Raw genomic sequence first — 21695 nt, 5'->3', positions numbered from 1 at the left:
ATTAATTTTAAATATATAATATCAAAATATATAATAACATTAATTTTAGATATGTAATATAAAAAAATATAATAGCATATTAATTATAAAATATGAAAAAAATTGGAATTAATATCTTAAAATCACAAAAAATTATACATATGCAAAAATGTTAATTCAAGAGTAAGTCTCGATATTTTTATTCATAGAACAAATACCATCCAAAATTACTAATTAATTATTCTTTTAAAGGTATTTTTTACATTAGGTGTTGAAAGCAAATGTATATAGTGAACCTCTTAACAACCAATATCAATCCACCCAAAAGTTAGGAGATAAATACTACATGGACATTCACATATCATTAATGGTGTAGCTTATGAGTTAGATTGCAAAATAAAAGTTTCTAGGAGTGATCAACCTTATTATTTTAATTCTTTATGTATTTTCTTCTACATGTAAAAAGAGTAATATATATATATATATATATATATATATATATATATATGATATCAAAAGTTGATAGTTAAACTCGATCAAAAGTTTACATAAAATAAAATAAAAAACGGATGCTATTTGAAAATTTATGTTAGTTTTGCGTTCTAAAGAAAATCAACACTAAAAATATAGAAACTAATAAATTCACGTCGATTTCAATATATGAACGATAACACGGTAGATTGAATCAAAATTGAGAGTTAAAAGAGAATTGAGTATAGCTAAATGGAACACTACTAACAAATTATTTTATTATTAATTAAGTATAGAATGGGTTAAGTTGATATTTAATGATTCAAATGTTTATTAAAGATAGTATTGGTTAAGTCAATGGTAATGTGTCATATTTAGTATACGAATAAAATGAGTGTATATGAATAAATCTTAAGTTAACTAGTATATTCATATGCATATTTTTTTACGAAAAATATGAATAACCCTTAATCTTATTTTTCCACCAATATCACACTAATATTTAAAAGTTAATTTAATATGTTTTTAAGTATACCTTAATATAAATGAAAAAAAGTTGTTACTTCATTGCTATGAATTCCAACTCTCTCCTCTCCCTGGCTTACGCAAAGGAGCATGTACATTTATGGCACTTCACCTTCTTTCTTCGATCATCTTTCGCAATTATTTGCAGATAAGGTGGCAGTTACAACTATAGTAGTTTGCATTGGAGCAACAATAACTGTATTAAAATCGTTGGCTAGGATAACAATAGATTCCTAAGACGTCTGCAAAATACTTTCCATATCCCAAACAACTTCTCATACTACAATGGTAACTTCTCATAAATGTTTCAAATTGTAGAACTAGTATAAAAAAAAAAATACGGATAAACAAATAAGAAAGCTTTTCTTTCAAGAAGATAATTAAACTTTCTCCAAAAATACTTAAGTATAAATAGAGATAACATGATTAAAAAAATAATAAAAATATAGCCATTGGAACAGTTAAATAAAATATTATTAGCTTTTTTGTGAATAATTTGATATTAATGTACTGTATCATAAATTCCTTCCAACTAAAATATCTTAAGACAAAGTTGATGTGAATATTATTTGTTGTGTAGTGTTATTATACGAAAACCATTACATAAAAATTAATTTTTAAAATAAAAATAATTAATTATTATTTAATTAAGTTAAAAATATTTTATAAATTAACAAAATTATTAATATTTAAATTAATTATATTATAAATATAAATTCATAAAATAACTTCAAAATATATTTATCATTAGTTACAAATTTTTAATTATTCACTACTTTATATTCTAAATTAATTTTTATTAATTTTTTAGAGATTAAATTAGAATCTAAAATAATAGTGACTAAACATTCATAATTTATTAATAATAGAAACTACGTTAAACATAAATAACTTTTTAATATCTTAAATAATATATAATTTAGTTAATATAATAATTAATTATTTTTATTTCTAAATTTAACTTAACTTAATAATTTTTTTAATAGTCTTTTTTTTTTCAACTCATTTCTTACCTATTATGGGAGAGAAACTCACATTTAAAATTTTAACAAATATAATTATTAACTATTAAATAAAAATAAATAATATTAATGTTATTAATATCTAACGAACAAGTTAGTAATTTATTATTCACAAAAGTCCAAATATAAAACCCCCAAATACCTTACAGTGTGAAATATAAGTTTTTTCAATTCCTCAAATATATTAAAACCTACCAGTAACCAATCTAAAGAGTGAATTTTCTAAACCTATAAGCCAATCTAAAGGAAGTTACCTTTTGATATCACACGCACCCAGATGATCCAATGCAAAAAAAATGGTTCTCTCAAGATTCTCAAGAGTACACATTCTAAGATAACATGATAGGATGTAAAAAAAGATGTCAAGAAAAAACATCCAAAAAAGACACTAATTAATTAGTTATTTGATTATGTATTACGAAGTGGACTTTAAGCCTAATTCAACCTCATAAAACCGGCTCATAAGGTTGAGGTTTGCACCCTCTTATATACAATGCAATGTTCTTATATCTAGTCGATGTGTGATCTCCAACACACCCCTCACGCCGAGAGTGATAGATATAAGCTCGTGCGTGAGATAACATATTATAGGTGGTGGCCTGATAAACCCAACAAATACTCGCAAGGATTTGATCGAAAATGACTCTAATACCATATTACAAAATAGAATAGAGATGAACAAAAGAGTAAACTGAAGACAAAGGATATGAGAATGAATATCTGTTCTTTTTTGTTATTCAAATCAAAACAAATGGTCTGAATATATACAAGTAGTACACTCATTCTATGTTTAACTAAAAAGGAAAAGAATCAATAATTAAATATCAGAATCGTAACACACCAGACAAAATAAAAGTTATTCACCAACTAACTGATAATTAGAAAAGACATCAAATTATTCTCCTCTATTAAGATAAACAACTGATAATTAGAAAAGACATCCAATTAATATTAGGATACTTCTAGAGTTATATCTGTATCCTTTAATTACAAGTTTACTATAAAGGAGTGTTGTATATCGGATATTGGTGTCCATTCATTTTCACCCACCACTTCTTATAATCTGTGTCTCCTTTGTGATTGATTAATGATGAAATGGGAAAACTAGTTTTGGTTTGCATTTTAATCTGTGTGGTTTGGCAGATTTTAAAATAAATTGCGTGGGACCAATTGTTGAAGTGGACAAGCCAGCGTACATGACGTGCTACAAAGGGTTCGTGCTCGTGACTAGTTACCTACTTCTCAATCACATGAACAACTATATACATTCATTATTACGTACCTATATATTAGTATAAATCTATCTTACTTTTATTCATTATTTCAAACTCTTGCTCACATTTTCTTATATAACCAAGAGATTATTACATTATTCTTACTTTCAACTCAAATATTAGCAGTATTTCTTTTACATACTATTCAATTTTTCATTTGTGCTTAACAAAGAAACATGTAAATTATAACCATTTTAATATCATAATTATTAAGATTTAACATAATTATTTGTATGCTATGACATATTAATAAATATCACAGTTTTATTTTAAGATATATAATTTAAAACCGTTATATTATGATATATCATTTTCATGTATTGTTGTTTTCTCTATATTATTCATTTTTTAAGAAAAAAATAAATTCTCTAAAATTTATTAAAAAATTCTACCACATTTTCATTATACAAAATCTTATTTTTTTTTTCTTCTCTAAAACTTTTCTCCAAAACGATAAAATAAATCATACCCAATGTTGTTTCGACATTCTTGTTAACCTTTTACTACAAGAAAATCATGAAATAAAAACTAATTTTAGAAACAAAAAATAATTAGTTGCTATGCTGATTAAATTAGAAACCATCTTAAAGACTAATTTTTTTTGGTTTCTAAATTAGTTTATATTATTGTTAAATAGTTTCTAAATTGGTATCTAATTAACTACCAATGTTTTAACTACCAATTATTTAGATTCTAAATTTGGTAGCAAAACCTTAGTAGTTAATTAGATACCAATTTAAAAATCAATTAATAATAATAGAAACTAATTTAGAAACCAAAAGTTTTTTTAGTTTTTAAAATGGTTTTTAATTTAGTCACTATATTTTTTTTTATTTAAAATTGGTTTCTATTTCATGATATTTTTGTAATGTTTCTTTTTATTCTTAATATACTTGTATACTTAATAAATTTTTTGAAATTTTGTAGTTTTTAATGTTGAAGTTTTTATCAAGTTTCATAGTAGATAAATTATTGTTGTATGATAAAAATAAATTAGGTGCATGATTATGAGACGCCATGAGTTCTCTAGATAGAATTTATATTGTGAAATTGGATGAACATTGAAACCAATCTCAACATTTAAATAGTGATGGAAATATAGGTGATTTTATTTATGAAAGAAACAAAGAATGAGCAAAACATTGTTAAGAGGAGCCATTTTCCGTTCACATTGCACACACCACGATATGAATGCTTAAACTATTAGTAGTTTTCAAGCTACAAGTTATCTGATATTAAGCTATGGCTATACATGCACATGCAGCGTATTTAGTACGAAATTTTTCTTAATTTTTTTTGTCTGTAAGAGTGGAAAAGTAATGCATATTTTCATGATGATAAGTGAAAACAATTATTGTATAATAGACCTCTTCAAGTGGTGTGTGGCCATCTATGTATAGTTAGATTTTCAAAATTTATTATTCTCGTGATAAGAAGTGATGGTTATTTATCATATAGCAATAATCATATATATATATATATATACATATATAGATAGATATGAGGATAAAATTAAATGTTTTTTTATAATCACATAGCTATAGAAAAGTTATATAACTTTTCCGAAAAGATCACATGATTTCCTTTGTTTTAATTTTATGATTAATATTAATCCTTTTCACTACTTGGCTTTTTCTATTAATCTAATCAAATTTAAAGGTAACACATTCAAAATTTGAAATTAAACTCTATGGAATTTATAAGAATGGGTTTAACTTATGTTTAGGTGATTTTAATTTGGTTTAATCTTTTTTTATTTACTAACAAAAACACGTATCCACATTTTGATTATATTAAAATATATACAATTTTATAATTTTTATAATTTTATTGTTTTTATGAATAATTAATTAAAAATAATAGAATTTAATATATATTTTTTAAAATAATATTAAAGAAAATTACACAGTCGATATTTTTGAAAAAAAATTATTTAGTTATTTTGAAATAAAAAAATTATTCAATTATTTATTTTATTAAATAAATAAACAAATTATTTAAAATTACATAAAAAAAGTTAGCAAAATGGTGTATCTCTTTCTATATAATGGTATATATATATTTAAATTATATTTTTTTACAATTTTTAATTAATAATAAATTAGTATTTAATGGATAATGTTTTATATTTATCAATATTTTGAAAATCAACTTGAAGTGATCGGTCAAACTACAAAACCAATTCAACCAAAAAAAAATTGTAAACATATTAAGTAGTTCATTAAAATTAATAAGAATTTGGCCTAAAGACAAAACCAATAAAAATAGTTCACAATGGCTAATAAAAAACTTAATATAAAATTGTTTAAACCAATAACAAGATTATCCAAAAACTGATATTATGTCCAAACACCACTTCATATCATTACACGATTATCCAATAACAAGATTATCCAAAAACTGATTTTATTTGATATTTTACATAACTTTAATAATAATAATAATAACAATAACAATAGTAAGTGTTGATATTTATTATTGAAGCCTAGATTTAAACTTTTGCATACAATTAAATATTAAATATTTTAATTTTTTCAATATTATAAATTATGATATTATATATAATATTATTTAGTAATTATTATTTTAATACTATAGTTGAAACCATTACACTGTAACTAAGTGTTCTGAGGAGTGAAGTAACAATGATTCTAAAACAGTCAATTTAATGAATAAATGTGACAGATTGTAAACATGAAATTTCTATATTAAACGATTTACAGACATTGAGCATAAACCATTTATCTGTAGTTGTTTAAGATTGAAATTTAACTTAAGAAAACTATTTTCTTTTTTTATATTTTTAATACAACTTTAAAATGAAAATAAAGATATAATTGAAAAGAAAAAGGTTTAACTACTGAGACACCATTAAATGAAGTAGCTTGTTTCTTAAATCAGGTGGAGAAAGTTGAATTAATAACATTAAATAAGATTATAAATGCATATTATTATTTTCTGCTGCTATCTAGATTCTCTTTTCTCTCCCACTGTAGTGAATACGGTTACTAACAAATCTGTCTCTCTCAATCTCACCTCATTCTCATGTAAACACTCACAATCTCTTCTTTCTTTCTTCCTCTCAACTCTGTTTCTGCATCACTCCACTTTACATTTCGCAACTCTTCTAAATCCTCTCTCTTCAATCTCAAAAATACCAACTAATGTCCAAACACCACTTCACACCATTACACGCCGCGTAGCGTGCCGTGTCCTAGGATGTTTTTGGTTGTTCCAATGAAACATACGATGGAAACAAATCATCTTCTGCTGTTCTGTCGTGTCTGAATTTGTAATGCACGTGATGGTTATGATGATGGTGGTTGTGTCGGCTTAAGAAGCAGATTATTTCCTCAACCATGGGGAAGAAAGGAGGCAGCTGGTTCTCCTCCGTCAAAAAAGTTTTTAAATCCTCTTCTAAGGACTCGCCGGTGCCGGAGAAGAAGGTTATCTGTTCCCTCTCTTCTCACACAATTATCTTCTATTCACAATTTTTATCACATTGTACTTTCATACTCTCTCTGTTTTCTTCTTTTCCATTCGTCTAAATTGGTTTTTCTGAATTAGGATTTTCGATTTTCATTGGAGTTCTGTAAGCATAATGAAACTCTCGCCATTTTTCACGGTTTGAAGATTTCCATTTTAATGGGTTTTTTCATTTTTCGCAAACAAGCCATCGTTTTAAAAAAAAAATTAATTGGAATGGATAACAATGTTGTAAAGAATGATTCTATTATTATCCAGTTAAAAATTTTCATGTTTGTTGCCTTTTATCACAATGAAAGACTGAGGATGGGAGTTAACCAACTGATTTTTTTCCAATGACATTATTTGAAGACTAGTTTAAGGTATTAATTTTCGTACGATGAAATTCTAAGAATGTTTCATTCTACTTAGAGGAGTCTCTTTCATCTTATGTTATGTTAAAAACTAATCTGGTTAAGTTTGATGATTATGTGTGCATCGATTGCTGTAATAAGATTGTTCAAATTTATTAATCAGTAATTTTAAAACTAAGGTCATTAATGTAATGGTGGCATTTTATAGAAACACACTAGTTAACCTTGAAGGGATTATTTATTGTATCTTATAGGTGGAGGAGTTAATTGTGTGTATCACGTCATTAATACCGATTCAGCTCCAAAGTTATTGAATCAGTCACGAGTCATGATCATGACCTTTTACTCAATCCCCAACAAACCTAGAAGAAAGTAGAAATTGCTTAAGTGCAGCATAATTAATGCTATCACTGCGTTCTACCTTACACATTGAAGGCTAATAGCACCTTCCTGTGTACAGTAAGTGGAATTCTTAGTTGTTGTTGTTGTCTTTTGTGCTTCCACATAAAAAAAATGAGTGACCTGATCCTTAGGACCATCGACCCAATACAGTGTGTAATTATGCGAATATGGTCCCCTATCATGTGAAGATGTATCAAATAATTTTACCAGTATTCGTGTCACATAGTTATCATACAACCCAACCCATCACATCATTCATCTTGACCATCATGTGCTTCCCATGATAGATCTCCATCATGTTAATTAACAAAACACATTCTGTTTCATATTTTGTTACTCCTTGATTTCCCAAATGATTGCTAATTAGGACATGATGGATGTTGGGGTTTCCACTTTCAGAAAGACAACAAGGAAGGGCAATGGCAGCACGAGGCGCCAGAGGAGGTGTCCTTGGAGCATTTTCCTGCAGAGAGTTCTCCGGATATTACATATGAAGGGAGTGCCACGTCAACACCAGTGACTGAAGATAGAAGCCATGCTATTGCCTTTGCAGCAGCAACTGCTGCCGCTGCCGAAGCCGCAGTAGCAGCTGCTCAAGCAGCCGCTAGAGTTGTGAGATTGGCAGGTTATGGACGGCAATCCACGGAGGAAAGAGCTGTAATACTCATTCAATCGTACTACAGAGGTTACCTAGTATGTCCTCCTTTGTCCTTCTCTTACAAACCGAGTAATTAGTTTTTTCCTCCTTTGGGTAAAGTTGTTGTTAATTGTTTAATATCACAGTGTAGCAGGTCAGTTAATTGGTTTGGTATGGACCATAGATACGCCACCCACCCCCAAAGTTTTGCAGTTGTATTTATAAGACATGAATGACACTTGCAGTACAATATGATCGCCTTCCTCTGCTAACATCATTGAAGTTCACGCTGATTTATAATTTATAAATGGAGAACTTAATGGAATATTTATTGAATTCAGTGTACGGAATAGCATAATAATGGGGTTATCTGCAAGTACACTATCTATGCATTCTCATCAATAGCTTGCTTCATCTTTAGAAATTCTTGCGTGGCTGCATTAGTTACAAGCTCAGAATGGTATTAACTATTGCGATAAGTTCAGCACAAAATTATACCGTTAATTACTGTATAAGCTTTTGACTGATTGTGTCTATGCTCATGCAAATTATTTCCTTGATCATTTTAGTAAAGAACGAACAAGTAAATAACTTGATCACTGGATTTGTTCTTTGAGATTACTGATGATTGAACAACTCAAGTCATCATTTTTTTTTTCACCAAACATTAGTATCGTTGAACTCTGCAGGCTCGGCGTGCATTGCGGGCTTTGAAGGGATTGGTGAGGCTGCAAGCGCTAGTGAGGGGACACAATGTGAGAAAGCAAGCGCAGATGACAATGCGATGCATGCATGCATTAGTCCGAGTACAGGCAAGAGTAAGAGCTCGAAGACTCCAGTTGACTCAAGAGAAGTTTCAGAGAAGAGTTGAGGAACAGGTCCAAAGAGATCTAGAGGAACAAGAACAACCTAAGCTGCTTTTGAGCCCCATCAAAATGTTAGACATGGATACTTGGGACAGCAGGCGCCAAAGTAGCCAACAGATCAAGGAAAATGATTTGAGGAAACATGAAGCTGCAATGAAGAGGGAGAGAGCTCTTGCTTACGCTTTCAACTGCCAGGTATTCATTTTTGTCCTTCCAAAATCAAGCAGTCTTGAACATGTAGTTTTGTTCAATCTTTAAGGAACAAGTATCTAAGTTTTTCAAAAATTTAGCATGATGTCTCCACTGTATAACATGACATAATCCTAAATGCATTTTCATTTTTGATTGTTGATGATTTTGTATGCAGCAGCAGAAGCAATACATGCACATAGACCCAAATGGTGATGATATTGGAAGCTATACGAATGAGCGTGAAAGAGCCCAAATGGATTGGAACTGGTTGGAACGCTGGATGTTATCACAATCACACAACTCAAGGCACTTTGGGCCACGGGAGAACCTTTATAGAACTCTTGCTACCACAGCTTCCACCACTGATGACATGTCTGAAGAAAAAACAGTTGAAATGGACATGGCTGCAACACTGGACTCAGCTCATGCTAACATGGGCCTCATCCACCGAGAATCTTTTGATACAAGCCCAATATCCAATAGGCACCACCAGCGCCACCACAGTGCAGGTGTACCTAGCTACATGGCCCCAACCCAGTCTGCAAAGGCCAAGGCTCGTAGTCAAGGCCCGTTTAAGCATAGGGGTTCACCTGGGCCTCACTGGAACTCGTCCACGAGGAGAAGTTCTATGGGGCTACCCTGTGACTCATCTAGCTCTGGTGGGCCCACTGCAGCTCATGTGTTCCCAAGAAGTCCAAGCCCAAATATTAATGAAATTCGCCTCCAATCTAGACGGATTTCAGGTGGCAGCCCGGATAATGTTCACATTGAGGATTGGGCCCTTCCCCTTGGAACCAATGGTTGGACGTGACTTTGTTAATTTATTTATTTTTCTAAATATCCTAATAATAGCATATTTTTCTAAATAACAGCATGCTCTGAACTTTGGTCGTTCACATGCAATGGTGCTGTTCAAGGACAGTTTAATATGTTGTGTTGTTGTCGTGTCATGGACAATATAATCCCTCGTCCTGAACCACCCCAAAACTGGGATTGTAATGTCTAGGAACCCCATGTTGAGAAAATGTTTGAATTTTGTTTTCCCTAAAGGGAATTAGTATTTGCACGAGTGTTTTGTTTTCATTTTGAAAAATGTACCTTGTTTGTTTGTTGTGTTGAATACTATCATACTGGTGCTTCATTAATCCCATGGGATTAACCATAAACCAAAATAGTTGTTCTGTAAAAACTAAAGCGACAGATACATATTTCCAAAAATAGAACACTTTTACTTTTGTTTCTCACCTTAGATTTTTTTTCTCTCTCCGTTGTTCCCAATCACTTGATAAAGGATAATTTTTGCACACCCTACACCGCCAGTGTTTTTTTTTTTTTCTCTCTTATCTAGTTACAACGGGATATGAAACTTGTTTTGTCAGAAAAGTTATCATTAAATAAGGGGTGGAAGATTGAACGGATGAAAATATCACATTAAATTATAAGTAACTGACAACATAGAAATTATGATATCATAAATAAGATTTGTTATATATGCATTTAATATGTAATTATTATTACAATATACTTTTTATCCGTAGAATTATTATTACAATATAAACACCTATCTTATATATGTTAAAAAATAAAAAGAATTTAAAATTTAACTTCTTAAAATGGGACAAGATGATAGTGATAAAATATACACATTTAATAATATAAACGTTACGATGCATCTTATGTTTTGATGTTCTCATAGCTTAAGCAAGAGATGAAAGAGTCAGAAAAATAAAATTAAAATAATAACTACGAAAGTTAAAACTAATTAAGACATATGTATAACTACATTATTAGCATAATAATTTTGGATTTTGATTATATACGTGGAAAATAAAAGGGGAAACAATCTATGGTCGTTATGCATTTTGGCGCTTTTTCTGGATCTGACGCGATGTACATTATCTCTTTCCAAATCAAATTTATACGTCATGTGAAGTGTGTAGTGTTTGAGAGCCTCTTTTTGTTCTTTTCGCAGCCACTTTTCTTCTTGGTTCACGATCCCTTCCCTCCTGCATCAGACTTCTCTTCTCATGGACTCTCTACAACTCCATGCTCTTCTACATCCGCATCTATGCGCATCATCATCATCACCATCACTAAGGCAGCTGCGTTTCCCTCTTCCGTTAATACGAAATTCAAGAAATCGCAACTTCCGATTGTTTTCTGCTCACAATGGCGGCGCTGCTTCGCAAGACGGTCCCTTCGCTTTTGAAGAAAAAGTTGTCTCTTCCCCCAAAGATGATAGAGGTCTCGTGCTGGCCAGAGAAACCGACGATTTTGGTTATCTCGTTGGCTTTCGCTTGATTCCGGAGTCAGGTTAGATACCTTTCTTTCTTTCATTACCTTTTCATTTCCACATTAATAAAAACTATTTTTTTTACTCATTTCATTTTCATGCATGCGAAAATCTCTATGGGCTTGTTCTAATTCAATTTTGTTAGTTAAACTCCTCTGCTTTTTTAGAGGATTGAAAATATGGTGTATCAATTTTGTTATGTTACGATCACAATAAAGAATAGTGTTGCATCCACCAAGTTTCATTTAGAGGATGTTATTTTTTGGTCTTGAAGAGTTCTTGAAAGTGTCACAGGTCTTGAAGAGTTGATGAGTGTGCAACATGCAATAGCTGAGGAAGACTCTAGTAGCGACTTGGCTAAAAAACCTGGGATTAAGGATACAGGTGAAGAGGAAGCCGAGACTAGAGTGTCCCACAACATTATTTTTGTGACTGCTGAAGCTGCGCCATATTCCAAGACTGGTGGTCTTGCTGATGTTTGTGGCTCTTTGCCAATTGCTCTGGCGGCTCGCGGGCACCGTGTGATGGTTGTCACGCCCAGATACATTCATGGTACTTCTCAGGATGCTAAGTTTGCTGGGGCAGTTGATCTGGAGCAACGCACCAAAGTGTCGTGCTTTGGAGGTGCTCAAGAAGTTGGCTTTTTCCATGAGTATAGGGAAGGGGTTGATTGGGTATGAAGTTAGAATTTTTGGATTTTGGCTTTTGTTACTATTGAGTTGTTCAAAACCCTTTGACTTCTTACATCGTAGGATCTACTTTGTTTCATAGCGGATGATGCTTGGTGCTTCTACCTTGTTGTTTCAGGTATTTGTGGACCACCCCTCGTTCCATAGACCAGGGAATCCGTATGGGGACAAGTTTGGGACTTTTGGGGATAATCAGGTATATTCTTGTTAATTCTAGCTTTGATGCTAGATTACCATTATACATTCAAGAATAATGATGAACTTCTTTCTCATTTGGTTTTACAGTTTCGGTTCACTTTACTTTCCCATGCAGCGTGTGAAGCGCCATTGGTGCTTCCATTGGGGGGTTTCACTTACGGAGAAAAATGTTTATTCCTTGCTAATGATTGGCATGCCAGCCTAGTTCCAGTGTATGCATACCTAACTTTATCCACCCTTTTACCAATCTCTCTTTCCCCCTCCCTTTTCTTTTTCAAATGAAGAAATACTGTGTGTTTCCCAAAGCTTATGATTTCTGTCAATATTTTTCTTTACTAAAAATAAAAGAGCAAATACAGCCTTATTAAAATCTGTCTTTCTTCCAATGGTTCCACTAAAGTCATGCAATTTGTTCTTTATTTTTGGAAACTTTACACTTCCCTTTCTATAATTAGATGAATTATGGTCTCCTCTCATTATAGATGCTTCAATCGCACTACCTTCCAGAGATCAAGATGTGTCATACTTTAATCCATTCAGTTGTAATTTATGCATTTAGTTATAATTACGCTTCATTATGGCATGTGGCTTTCACATTTTAAAGTTTCCTTTGGAGCATTTTGTGATTTATCTAAGAAGATATTATTGTCTTACTGAGGATGAGCCTAGTACTTGATTCTGGTGCAGACTTTTGGCAGCGAAGTATCGTCCACATGGGGTATATAGGGATGCTCGCAGTATATTAGTGATACATAATATAGCACATCAGGTAAGATGTTTCATTTTATTTTATTTTACTAGATAGAGATATTACTAATAGCAGCAAAATAACATCATGCTTTAATCTATCTGTTTCTTAAAATGACATTTCAAGCATCATCAACAAAACAAGGGTCTCTATAAGTTATATTTTATACTTTCCATCTAGATGCCCTCAGCTTGGCTGCCTCTTATTAGTGTTCATTAAGTCACATTCTAGAAATTAGACAGATAGATCCTGAATGGCCAACAATAAAAGGTTCGTTGTTAAAAACTGAAATTATTACTTTTATCTTGGTGTGAGGACTTTATTAATACGTAAAATACAATTGTGTTGGTTGTTCTCACATTGAAATGAATGATTTGAACATGACAGTGGCAGTGCATGCATATCAAAGATGCTAATTTGTGTAGGGAAGTCTTGGAAAATAATGTAGTCTTTGATAGGTAATGCTACAAATAGGTTTCATAATACTTTGCCAAATATAATGTATATTGATATTAATTCGGGAAGTTTGTAACATATGTTTTAGTCATTTATATCAGCAAAGAGGCTGATGAAATTATATGTTAGGGAGTGGAACCTGCAATTACATACAGTAGTTTGGGGCTGCCTACAGAATGGTATGGAGCACTGGAATGGGTGTTCCCTACGTGGGCAAGGACGCATGCTCTTGACACAGGTGAAGCTGTCAACTTTCTAAAAGGTGCTGTTGTTACAGCTGACCGGATTGTGACAGTAAGCAAGGTACTAATACTGCAAACTACATATTCTGCTCCCTTCTGTTTTATCGTGTCAAATATTGGGTGTTTCTTTATCACCCACCCTGAAGTTAAAACCATACACCACTATGATATCTAACAAATTATCAATATTGTAGAAGACAATTGTCTTGTATTTACTATGTAATGATATGCAATGCATAAAGATCTGCCTCTCTTTTCCAGGGCTATTCCTGGGAGATAACTACAAGTGAAGGTGGAAATGGTCTACATGAACTATTAAATGGTCGAAAAAGTATTCTCAGTGGTATGCTTTTTTTTAACATTCTCTTTCTTATAGCATACATTTTGAAGCTCATCCTTTGAAAGATTTATTTGTGACTGAAATTTTAGAGTTGGTAACATGTGGTTTATTTATACTCCTAAAGCACACTAATTCTTTGAGAAAGTTAAACCCAATCTTGGGCCAAATAATTATCTTCAGTGCAAATCTGTATTTATTATGAAGTTTCAGATTATATATTTTATACATTTGATAGTTTGACACTCAGAAAAGTAAGCTTTATTTCAGTGTCTTACGAAAACTAATCAATAGGGTGATTAATAAATTTTGCTATTCTTGTTAAACAGGAACCTTTTGATCTTCTCAACTTAATGAACAATGCTTATCTTAAGTATTTTTTTTCTCTGCTGTGAATCAAATCCTATTCGAAAGCTCAAAGTAGTATTTCATATTTACTCGATTTGATGGCAAAAAGCTTGTACCACAAGGCACTAATGTGACTAGAAGTATTCTATTGAATTGATTAGAAGACTTTCATATTTGTATATCTAATGCAAGATTTTTTTTTCATAAAAAATTAATAGAACCCAGACCAACTTTCAATTTCTGAAATATCACACCTCAGTTTTTGAATAGTTGTTTTTTGTTCATTGACTAATTTTAATAGACAATGGTTTCTATCCACACACCAAAAATAATGTGATGCTTTGATCATTGGTGTTATGTAATAACAGTTTGTGAACAGAATTAAAGTTATGTTAGTTGTTGCTTATCTGATTGTGACTTAGGAAAAGAAGTTTTGTTGGAAGACAGAATTATTTATAGAACCTTTGTTCTGTTTTTTAGAAGATAATGAGAAGTCTTCTAGTTTTCTGTATGCTCTACAATTTCCTAAGAATCGAGAGTGAGTGTGTTCAGTTGAGTGAAACATGCCAATTTCTGAAGCATGTCATGTTAGGATCATTCAAGCATAATACCATGTTTGTTGTTCGGAAGGAGAGAGAAAATAGAGGAGAATGAAAACTTTTGAAATTTGAAAAATTCTATCGTTTCTAATTGAAGAAAAAGTGGAAAGAAATGTTTTGGACTAATAAAGAAAGCACTTGAAGTAATTATAACAAATTCTTTCCTCCTTTATTTTCATCCTCTCATCCAAACATAAGGTAAGTGTGGCATTGATGACAAATCATTAAGATAAAATAGACAACTTGAGGAGCAGGGGCTTATCTACCAAACAGGGAAAAGGGCCACAGGTAAGGAGGGTTGAATTCGTTTTCTGTTTTACTTTTCCATCAACTTGTATTGTTCAGATAACTTCTTGCAAGTAAATTAGGTAATGAATTTGAAGAAAATACTAATGCTTTGCTTTGTACTTGCAAAGTTGAGTTTTCGTTTATTTGTTTTGCTATCTTGTCTTGACTTGTGCCATAGAATCTGTTGTAATGATACTGGCCTGTATTTTGAACAGGAAATTGTTGAAAGTCATTCTAATTTATTGTCAGAATAATATACCAATTTGATTTCACAAATTCATCAACTTAGTAGCAAATGAATTGTTATTTTCCTAAACATCACAAAGTCCAGAAGCTTCTTTTGTCATTATTTTATTTTTTTCATGATGTTTCCTGATGCTTTCAGCTGTACAAGTAGTTCTGAGTCAATGTATGTGAATTCGAAAGCAAAACAATACTACATTGTCAATTGCTTACTCAATGATGTGCCTTGATGCTCAAAAAATCATTACAATTTTAATGTTGACCAGGGATCACAAATGGAATTGACGTCACTGAATGGGACCCATCATGTGATAAACATATTGCTTTCAACTACTCTGCTGATGACCTTTCCGGGAAGGTTTTACATCTTCCCTTTGTCACCCTTCCTTTGTATCTTATTAGCTGAAATTCTCTTATCGTAATTATGTGTAATGTACAGGCCAAATGCAAGTATGCTTTGCAGAAGGAATTGGGTCTTCCAGTGAGGTCTGATTGTCCATTGGTAAGTTTGTTATCTGCATGCAAAATTAGTGCTCACTCTTTCTGGTAAGGGGGGCAGAAAATCCAAATTACAAAATCCAATCCATAATTATCCAAATCCATATTAGTTTTAATCCATTTAAATGGATTTATCTCAAATCCAAATCCATATTTTTGGATTTTAAATCCAATCCATTTAATTGGATATGGATTAGATATAGATTGAATACATTTTTGGATTATCCAAATTGCATTTTGGGTTGGATTTGACTTGGGCCGATCCAGGTTGAGCCAAGACAATCCGAACCCAGGTTGAGCAAAGTCGAGCCAAGTCCATGTCGAGCCAAGACGTCCGGGCCCAAGTCAAATCGAGTCAGTATGGGCCAAAATTGAGCCAAGTCGTTCCAGGCCAAAGTCGAGCCGAGTCAACCCTGGGCCAAGTCGAGTAGAGTCAACCAAAGCCCAAGTCAATTTGGCACCCAAACCAGGTTGAGTCGGCACCGAGCCCATGTCGAGCCAATTCGTCCTGGGCCCATGTCCAACAGAGTCGGGCACATGTCGAGACGAGTAAGTCCAAACCCATCTGGAGTCGAGTCGACCCGGGCAATGTCCAACTAAGTCGCCTCGGGCCGATGTTAAGTCGAGTGGATGCTGGCCGATTTCGGGCCTAGTTGGTGTGGGTCAACATTGGCTCGAGCTGATGTCGAGTCAAGCGGGCTAGGGACGATATTGTACATAGAGGGCCCGAGCCGATGTTGAAACGAGTCGGCCAAAGCCGATATCGAGCCGAGTCGGTCCAGGCCCATGTCGAACTGAGTCTTTCGGGTCCGATATTGAGTCTAGCGGGCCCGGGCCAATATCGAAACGATAGGGTCAGGGTTGATGTCGAGCCGAGCGGGCTCGGGTTGGTGTCGGGCCGAGTGGGCCCGAGTCAATGTTGAGTCGAGTAGGCCCGGATCAACGTCAGGTCGAGCGAGCCTGGATCAATGTTGGGTCGAGCGAGCCCGGATTGATGTTGGGTCGAGCGGGCCCAGATCAATGTTGGGTCGAGGGGCTCGGGACGATGTCGGGTCGAGCGGGCCCGGGGCGATGTCGGGTCGAGCGGGCCCGAGGCGATGTCGGGACGAGCGGGCTTGGGCCAATATCGAGCAGAATCGGCTTGAGCCCATGTTCGGGTCGATGTCGAGACGAGTCAGTCCAAACCCATCTAGAGACGAGTCAGTCCAGACCCATCTAGAGACGAGTCGACCCGGGCAATGTCCAACTAAGTCGCCTCGGGCTGATGTTAAGTCGAGTGGATGGTGGCTGATTTTGGGCCTAGCTGGTGTGGGTCAACATCGGCTCGAGATGATGTCGAGTCAAGCGGGCCAGGGACGATATTGTACCGAGAGGGCCCAAATCAATTTTTGGTCGAGGGGCTCGGGCCAATGTCGGGTCGAGCGGTCCTGGGCCGATACCGGGTCGAGCGGGCTCGGGCCGATGTCAAGTCGAGTGGGCACGAGGCGATGTCAGAACGATATTGTATCGAGAGGGCGTGGGCCGATGTTGAAACGAGTCGGCCAAAGCTGATATCGAGCCGAGTTGGCCTTAGCCAATGTAGAGCAGAGTCGGGTCGAGCTGATGTCAAGTTGAGCCGGTTCAGGCCCATGTCGACTTGAGTCTTTCGGGTCCGATATTGAGTCTATCGGGCCCGGGCCAATATCGAAACGACGGGGTCAGGGTTGATGTTGAGCCGAGCGAGCCTGGGTTGATGTTGAGTCGAGCGGGCTCGGGTTGATGTCGGGCCGAGGGTGGCTCGAGTCGATTTTTAGTCGAGCAGGCCCGAATCGACGTCAGGCTGATCAGGCTTGGATCGATGTTGGGTTGAGCGGGCCCGGATTGATGTTGGGTTGAGCGGGCCCATATCAATGTTTGGTCGAGGGGCTCAGGCCGCTGTCGGGTCGAGCGGTCCTGGGCTGTTGTCGGGTCAAGCAGGCCCGCGGCGATGTCGAGTCGACCGAGCCCGAGGCGATGTTGTGACGAGCGGGCTCGGGCCGATATCGAGCAGAATCGGCTTGAGCCCATGTCCAGCCGAATTTGTTCGGGTCGATGTTGAATCGAGTCAGGGCTAATGTCAAGTGGAGTCGGCAGGCCCATGTTGAGTCGAGGGGGACAATGTTGATTTAAATTGGTCCAATTTTGGGCCGAGTTGGTCCGCGTCCAGGCTGAGTCGGCTTAGGCCCAATTCGAACCAACTTAGTTGTGTTCATATCAAAATGATTTAATGTAATTGATAAAGTGAATTTAATCTAATTAACAAAATGAATATAATCTAGATTTCATCCACTTTAAATGGATTTAAAAAAAATTCAAATAAATTTGATCTAGTTAAAATGGATATGGATTTTAAGTTGGGATCTAGATTGGATTTTCCAATCCATGACCACCCCTACTTTCTGGTATTGACTATTGCTGAAACTTGCAGATTGGGTTCATTGGAAGACTGGACTACCAGAAAGGTATTGACTTGATCCGCTTGGCAATGCCAGAGCTCATGGAAGCGGATGTTCAGTTTGTAAGTTATTTTGTATATCTGTTCTATAAACACACGTTGTCGCAAATAATTAAATCCATGGAGTGGTGATATCTAAATGTAGGCTGTTTACTTGTAGAGTATAAAATATATCTTGAGACATTGCAGAATATACAAACTAAAATTTTAAACATCTCGATACTTACTTTAGAATAAAACGATTGATCATTTTTCAAATGCAACCTCCTTGTGTGAATAATTTCATTTGAGAGAAGTTGAGGCCTCCTGAATTCTAATTGATAGATGTAATTATAATATGGAAGTTCTGAGGAATGTGTTGTATGCTTGTGACCCTCCTATATGGTTGACAGCCTCTAGTTATTTTTTGCAGGTAATGCTTGGGTCAGGAAACCCTATTTATGAAGACTGGATGAGAGCAACAGAGTCCGTTTATAGAGATAAATTTCGGGGTTGGGTGGGATTTAATGTTCCAATATCTCATAAAATAACTGCAGGGTAATCCAAAAATCTATGAATCCTTTATAGGAAAATTTGAGGTCATTAAAAATTTCCATACTGAATCTACATCAATCTGCTTCTTACTGTACTCCTGGTTTGTCAGCTGTGATATATTGTTGATGCCATCTGCGTTTGAGCCCTGTGGACTGAATCAGTTGTATGCAATGAGATATGGAACTATACCCGTAGTTCATGAAACTGGGGGCCTAAGAGTAAGCCATGAAAATATAAGAAATTGACTTGTTCAACATGATTTCTTTGCCTTAACGACTTTCTCTTTATTCAGGATACTGTTCATAATTTTAGTCCATATACTGAAGACAGCAAAGCTGAAAGCACTGGGTATGTTGTCCATGAGCTTTGATTTTTTATTCTTCAAATATCCATTGCCATATTTTCTTAATAAACCTAGCATGTATTTGGTCCCAGTGAAACTAACACAGTTATATCATAGTAAAAATATAGAACGTGTATATTAAGCGTGGCTCTTATTTAAATTTCTGGCTGTGAATCATGGAAGTAAGAGATTTCCTATGCTGATTACTAAGTATAATACAGTGATTAGAAATAGTTTAAATTTGTAAAAGTAATGTAAGTCTATTAAGTGACATAAACTTTCATAAGCCTGTACAAGCCTGGATAAAATGAGACATGTAACACTTCCAATTACAAACGGTTAGCTTTTGTGATATGTCAAATGAAAGTTAACAATCCCAGGACTCAACTCATACAAAATGAATATGCTCATCATATATTGTTTGATATAATTTTGAACTTCACTGACAGGTGGACGTTTTCTCCACTAACAAAAGAGAGCATGTTAACGGTAAGCTTGATTTCTTGCCATTCAGATTCATTGTTTTTTTATTAAGCATACTTTGACAGCATCTTAATATTTTAATTTTGATAATTCTATATAATGTCTTTTGCAAATTGATATGAAGACTGGAGTTGTCTTTTGCCTTGTTTATTATCAAAAGGTTGTGTTGAGAAGAAAGGACGAGATACATGAGATGAATTCTGTGTATTTGAATTACGAAGCAATGCATATATGTATATTTGGAGCCATTAATACAATGGTAATCACACATAATTACAAGAATATACACAAATATCTTGAGATGTCTATGTCTCAATGTGATGTGAAGGAGTATGTTGGAGATCCGATTAAAGATAAGGTCAATTTAGAGTATATAAGTATATAAGTGGGAATAATCATCACCTTAGAAGTTACTGGTTTTGTAGGGTTGAGTTAGGTTTAAAGTTCAATTTTTAAGAAGTTAGTGTGATTAACATAAATCCATAACATATATCTGTCCTATTTACATAATTACTACAGTTACATTTTCTAGCAGTGTTCGTATTGTGAGTGTCTTCCTCTTCCTGTTGTGTATGGGGGAAGGGACCATCTTGGGATGGAAGCTATGGTCTAATATATATGGGTAATCATTATTTCTTTTAATATACTTGTCTGAGCTCATTGGGTTGCTACCCTCAGTCTACTGACAATCATGGCATGCTTGGTTTAGTTTACTATAGCTTATGAAATGGTTCTTGGTAGGGATCATGAATCTCTAATTGACACCATTGGGTTGGCTTTCTGAATCCTTTGTCGGCCTCTAGATGTTATAAACAGCCATACCAAGTTACTAAAACATCAAGGAATGTGTACCAATCTCATCTAACAGTCCATACACATACAGTCTATGGTGGACATGTTGGAATGTGGAACTATTTGCTAACTTTTCTCAATTGTGTGACGTTCTGACAACATTGTTTCTCCACTTTTGTCACCATGATGTTAACTTTTTTACTAATTTTGACAGGCTCTAAGATATGCCATTCAGACATACAATGAACACAAGTCTTCGTGGGAGGGATTGATGCTAAGAGGCATGACAAAAGATTACACATGGGTAAATGCAGCTACTCAATACGAGCAAATCATTGAGTGGGCATTCATCGACCCACCCTATTGCTGAAATGAAGATTGCATAAATGATCCACGCAAGGATTTCTCCAATACCAAGCTACTTAGAGGATTATCATGCTCATAATTAAGTCATAATAGTTTCCTTCAAGGAGGCAGATGTCTCACTTGTCTAAGCCGTACTCCTTTGATGATATGATATTGGGTACATAAACTCAGCTAGGCACTCTCGAGGAATTTTTTACACTGATTGGAACTCCAATTTGGAACCACGCCAATGTATAGTGCTGTTAGAAGTTTTTTACCTTTTTTGTTTTTTTAAAGGGTTTTAGAATGGGTCATGTGACACATGGAATTTGTACCATGTGAGAGTGTGCGTGTATTGGCACTGTTATTGCGAGTGACCGACATGATTTGTAAGATGCGTCAATCTCTGTCTTGTGCATGCATCTATTTGGTATCATCCAGAACCTGACCCACTTTTGCGTTAAAATTGTTTAGGCAACTCCCTAGTCGCCAGCAACCAAGTCATTTTTGGAATACTTTTGTCTAATTCATTTGGCCAACAAGTCATATATGGTTGGGATCCAAAGGGTTGAAGTTAAA

At 34.3% G+C, this 21695-nt stretch overlaps 2 protein-coding genes across 3 annotated transcripts; both read left to right on the top strand.

The window, feature by feature from the left end:
- Positions 1 to 6237: 6237 nt before the first annotated feature.
- On the top strand, positions 6238 to 10267 carry LOC137821309 (protein IQ-DOMAIN 21). Of its 2 annotated transcripts, none has more exons than XM_068625829.1 (4): positions 6238 to 6717; positions 7912 to 8205; positions 8839 to 9210; positions 9386 to 10267. In XM_068625829.1, exons 1-4 carry the CDS (start codon positions 6631 to 6633, stop codon positions 10016 to 10018), a joined length of 1386 nt encoding a protein of 461 aa, XP_068481930.1. In that variant the 5' UTR covers positions 6238 to 6630; the 3' UTR covers positions 10019 to 10267. The 2 variants fall into 2 exon arrangements, with proteins under 2 accessions (XP_068481930.1, XP_068481929.1); XM_068625828.1 differs by having other exon boundaries at positions 9383 to 10267.
- Positions 10268 to 11119: 852 nt separating this feature from the next.
- On the top strand, positions 11120 to 21552 carry LOC137820385 (soluble starch synthase 1, chloroplastic/amyloplastic). Its single transcript, XM_068624453.1, has 15 exons — positions 11120 to 11520; positions 11795 to 12174; positions 12308 to 12385; positions 12475 to 12599; positions 13075 to 13156; positions 13721 to 13894; positions 14095 to 14176; positions 15915 to 16006; positions 16088 to 16150; positions 18593 to 18682; positions 19032 to 19156; positions 19263 to 19371; positions 19446 to 19501; positions 19946 to 19985; positions 20986 to 21552. Exons 1-15 carry the CDS (start codon positions 11235 to 11237, stop codon positions 21139 to 21141), a joined length of 1938 nt encoding a protein of 645 aa, XP_068480554.1. The 5' UTR covers positions 11120 to 11234; the 3' UTR covers positions 21142 to 21552.
- Positions 21553 to 21695: the final 143 nt, after the last annotated feature.

The sequence above is a fragment of the Phaseolus vulgaris genome, chromosome 9, assembly GCF_000499845.2.
Source record: "Phaseolus vulgaris cultivar G19833 chromosome 9, P. vulgaris v2.0, whole genome shotgun sequence".
Lineage (NCBI taxonomy): Eukaryota > Viridiplantae > Streptophyta > Magnoliopsida > Fabales > Fabaceae > Phaseolus > Phaseolus vulgaris.
This window is presented reverse-complemented; position numbering and strand designations above follow the sequence as displayed.